Raw genomic sequence first — 4,447 nt, 5'->3', positions numbered from 1 at the left:
AGTACGAGGTGCTCGCCGCCAAGAACATGCAGGTGGCTGAGGAGTGGTTCAAGAGCAAGTTCACGGCGCTGTCGGACACGGCGAGCCGCAACACCGAGGCCATGCACGTGACGCGCGAGGAGCTCTCCGAGTTCCGACGCCACGTGCAGCACCGCACGCTGGAGGCCGAGGCGCTCAAGGACATCATTGAGTCGCTGGAGAAGCAGATCCAGGAGCACGACGCACGGCATCAGGGAGAGATCGAGGCCCTGCAGGTGAGCGCGGGGTCGCGAAACGACGCAGGGGGGGGGGAGGTGGGGGGGTGGATCGGTGAACGGCTCCAAGGTGGACGTTCGACGGGGAGATGGAGCGGCGAAACCGCCTCGCGCGCCGGTTGCCCGTTGCATCGTCGCAGGGTCGCGTGAGACTGCGACGGCTCTGGGGAGGCCTTCATCCAGCAGTGGATTGATCGTGGATGACGAGTATGATGAGGTCACAGAGCCTGGAGCTTTCATCTCTCACCATTTTCCAGGTCGCTGATTGGCTGGGGGTAGGTTTTGCGTGTGACTCGTATTAGTCACGGCCATAGCGAGAGGCTTACTGGATGTGGTGTGCCGGACACTCGGATAACGGCCGGGCAGCCAGGGTGTCCCTCACGAGGAAGACGAGCAAGGCTTATGAGAAAAGGATGTGCGGCGAAATGGCAGAGTTCTGCACCGTTACTATTTGAGTGCACAGAAAAGTGGGTCTCTAACCGACACCGAGTCGGCAATCAGCCAAATATACCTGGCAGAACCCTCCCTTGCGTACGTATCTTGAGACTCCGCAAAATCTCTCCTTGGCGAGAAGTGCAGCAGATTACAATGGCAACGAGCGGCCGCGTGACTCAGCGGTGGAGCGAGTGGCTCCCAGTGGGAAGGTCGCGAGGTCAAATCCTGGTCGGGGGGTTGGGAGAGGGGGGTTGACTCGGCCCATCATTCCTTCCTCCGGGGAAGATAAAGCGAGAGTACCCCTTCTTTGGGGAAGTCAACGGTGGCTGTGTCATATCATGGGACCTTTTTGCCAGTATTAAAGTATGAAAAATAAGAATAGGTTTCAGAAGGCTGTCTCTGGTGTAGACCAATGCATATATAATTATCAGAGCTATATTCTGTTTGCATGTTCACCACAAGTACTGCGTGTGGTTAATGCAGACTTAATTCCTTGCAGAAGGTATCTATTTGGTGTTTGAACATCTGGAATACCTCCTGTTTTATTGCCAAAGGATAAAACCTATTCTTATTTTTCAGTGGTTGTGTCCTATGCATAGACTCGCCCCCGCCATAGTAATGTGCAATTTCCCCCACTGGCTGTGCAGGGTTGTAAACAGGAGATGAGCATCGATGTTTGAATGCTCATTTGACTGCCGCCGCGGTGAGGATCGCAAATCTTCACCCCCGCCCACCGCACAGGGCCTCGCGGCGTGTGGGCCCCGCGGTGCATCCTGCGGGCCCCACGAAGCGAGGTGTCTGACCGTGACCTCTCTCTGCCCCCCCCCCCCACCGCCTGCAGGAGGGCATCGCCGAGCTGGAGACGGAGCTGCAGTCCGCCAAGAGCGAGATGTCGCGCTACCTGAGGGACTATCAGGACCTCCTCAACGTCAAGATGGCACTCGACATCGAGATCGCGGCCTACCGGTGCAGGCTCATGATCCCGGGCCGTGACTCCGCTCAGGAGTTCAAGTTGCAGAGGGATAGGGGGCGTGGGCCTAGGCAGAGGGGAAGGCCTCGAGCCTGGACTTGCACAGGGGCAGCGAGACGACAGCACGGGTGACTGGGGGAAGGGGGTTCCAGACTGTGGGGGCAGCAGAGGAGATTGGGCGACCTCCCATCTGAGTCAAGGTTTGAGTGGGGGCTCTGACAATGCCTGGTTTGCTGGGGCAGAGAGTGAGTGAAGGGGAGTAGAGTGAGATGAGAGGGGAGAGGTAGGAGAGTGAGGGGAGGGGAGTAGAGTGAGATGAGAGGGGAGAGGTAGGAGAGTGAGTGGAGGGGAGTAGAGTGAGATGAGAGGGGAGAGGTAGGAGAGTGCGTGGAGGGGAGTAGAGTGAGATGAGAGTGGAGAGGTAGGAGAGTGCGTGGAGGGGAGTAAAGTGAGATGAGAGGAGAGAGGTAGGAGAGTGAGTGGAGGGGAGTAGAGTGAGATGAGAGGGGGAGGGAGGCAGGGGGATTCCAGGGAGGATCTTGCAGCCGGTGAAGAGTGCGATATTGAAGTTGGATTGGGGGGATAGGGGGGATGGGGTGAGCTTCCATGACGGACGTGGCGAGATATTTGGCAGCAGAATCCTCCGGTACAAATCGATAGACACACAGCACGGTCCAACAGTGGAAAGAGCAAGGTTTCTCCAGCGCAGGTTTCCATGGTCGTGCCGCGGGTCGCTCGGCACGTCGTTCGGCACGGTGGTTCGCCCCGCGCACTGGGGGCTCCCGGTGCGGACATCGGTACCAAGCAACGCGTGATGCGAGCCGAAAACCGCAGCGGAGAGTTACAAAAAAAATCTTCATGAATTCGGCATCCGATTCCTGCATGCGTCTCTCCACAGGAAACTGCTGGAGGGCGAGGAGTCCCGGTTGGTCACCGCCAAGTCACCGGCGATGCTCATGAGCGGCGGCGGCGGTGGCTTCCTTCAGCAGTCGCGCCCGGCGCGCACCTCCATGCAGATGCCCTCCAAGTACCTGGGCCTCTACGACTTCTACGGAGGCTTCCCTCTCCGCGGCGACGAGGGCGGCGACAGCTTCGAGTCTTTCGTCTTCTCTAAGCGCAAGGGCAACTAGCCGCCGGCGTCACCGTTGGCGTCCGTGCGAGAACCGGCCCCTCGGTTACCCACGACCCCCCCCCCTCCACACCGGGCAGGGCTTGCGTTTGGCGGTATGGCCGTGCCGGTCCAGCTCCGTCCCGGATCTTGTCGTGTCGAGACCTCGCCGCGCCGAACCCCGAAATACTCCCCGCCCCCCCCCCCCATGCTCAATGCCAACGTCGCTCGCAGTGCTCGTACGCTGCCCGGTTGTCCGCTCCTCCACCCGTCCACACCCACGACCGTGCCAGGACCCCCAACTTAGAGGGTGGAGGTGCCCAAAAATTTACGAGAATCTTCACTCGTCAATTGGCGAGCGTACGATCCGGCGATTTCTGGTTCGCGTAACGAAATGCTCGTGGGGCTAGAGCATCGTGCAGTTTACGATGCCAGTGTTCAGCCATGCCCTTCACCGCCCGACAGAACCAATCGAGTTGTCATATGGGGATAATCAGAGCCGCCACCCCATTTGGTTTGTTGGTAAAACCGGTGGGGGGGAGGAGGAAGGTCGAAAAGCGAGCAAACTCGGTGTACGTGTGCAGCCTACACGTACAACGACGTCTGTATATTACAGTGATGGAAATAAGCAATGGTATGAAGCAATACGAATAATAACATGATTAATTACTGGCATTCTAGGGAAGTAATCATAACAATGAAAACGTATTTGAGATGTTTGCCCAACACTGGTTGTTGCATCGAATGTTTGAACGGAAATTCCCCTGCTGAGCATCATGCGTCGGGCACAGCACGATGTGAACTCCAATTGTGAAACAAGACTTGACCTGGCTCTCTGTCCCGAATCACAATTGGCCAAAGGCGTGTGCCCTGGGCCTGGGCGAGAGCTCCTCCACGCTCCCCCTCCACGCCCCCCCCCCCCCCCGCAGAGCTTGGTTCACCGCCCACTCACCCTCTCGCTCGCTCTCTTGCTCACCAACTCGCTCACTCTCTCGCTCACCCTCTCGCTCTCTCACCCTCTTGCTCGCTCTCTCGCTCACCAACTCGCTTGCTCTCTTGCTCACCAACTCGCTCGCTCACCCTCTCACTCGCTCTCTCACTCACCAACTCGCTCGCCCTCTCACTCGCTCTCTCGCTCACCCTCTCGCTCGCTCACCAACTCGCTCACCCTCTCACTCTCTCTCGTTCACCCTCTCACTCTCTCTCTCACTCACCCTCTCACTCGCTCTCTCACTCACCAACTCGCTCGCTCTCTCGCTCACCCTCTTGCTCGCTCACCCCCTCGCCAACTCGCTCGCTCACCCCCTCGCCAACTCGCTCGCTGTGAACGCATCTCCACGACAAAACTAGGGACCGAGATCGGCAAAACCGAGGCTGTTGCAAAGCCGGGCGCCGCGCGATCGGTGATGGGAATCTCTCTGCCACAGGCGCCGGGCCGGATAAACGCCACGGACTGCCACCAACGACACTGGTGCAAATCGTGCCGCTGCTCGTCGCACGGGGCCCACGGTTGGTTGGGTCTGCTCGGCCGCACCGTCGGCTCTCGCTGCGATTTGACGCCGTCGTCACGGACGCCGAGGGAGATATATAGACGACGTGACTTTGAGGTGCGGTGCAACGCCTCTTCTGGCGCGATCTCGGTGCATAGTTTCATCGAAGCGACGACGGGTGGCAAGCCCC

At 58.9% G+C, this 4,447-nt stretch overlaps 1 protein-coding gene across 1 annotated transcript in view; it reads left to right on the top strand.

Moving 5' to 3' along the window:
- Positions 1-4,081, top strand: part of LOC144931393 (uncharacterized) — a 9,522-nt gene extending 5,441 nt beyond the window's left edge. Inside the window, exons 4-6 of the mRNA XM_078855198.1 lie at positions 3-254; positions 1,531-1,655; positions 2,558-4,081. Coding sequence (XP_078711324.1) covers positions 3-254; positions 1,531-1,655; positions 2,558-2,789 — 609 coding nt within the window. The 3' untranslated portion in view covers positions 2,790-4,081. The remainder of the gene's footprint in view (positions 1-2; positions 255-1,530; positions 1,656-2,557) is intronic.
- Positions 4,082-4,447: the final 366 nt, after the last annotated feature.

Source organism: Lampetra fluviatilis, chromosome 4 (assembly GCF_964198595.1).
Source record: "Lampetra fluviatilis chromosome 4, kcLamFluv1.1, whole genome shotgun sequence".
Lineage (NCBI taxonomy): Eukaryota > Metazoa > Chordata > Hyperoartia > Petromyzontiformes > Petromyzontidae > Lampetra > Lampetra fluviatilis.
Note: the sequence above shows the minus strand (reverse complement) of the source record. Positions and strands in the feature narration are given on the sequence as shown.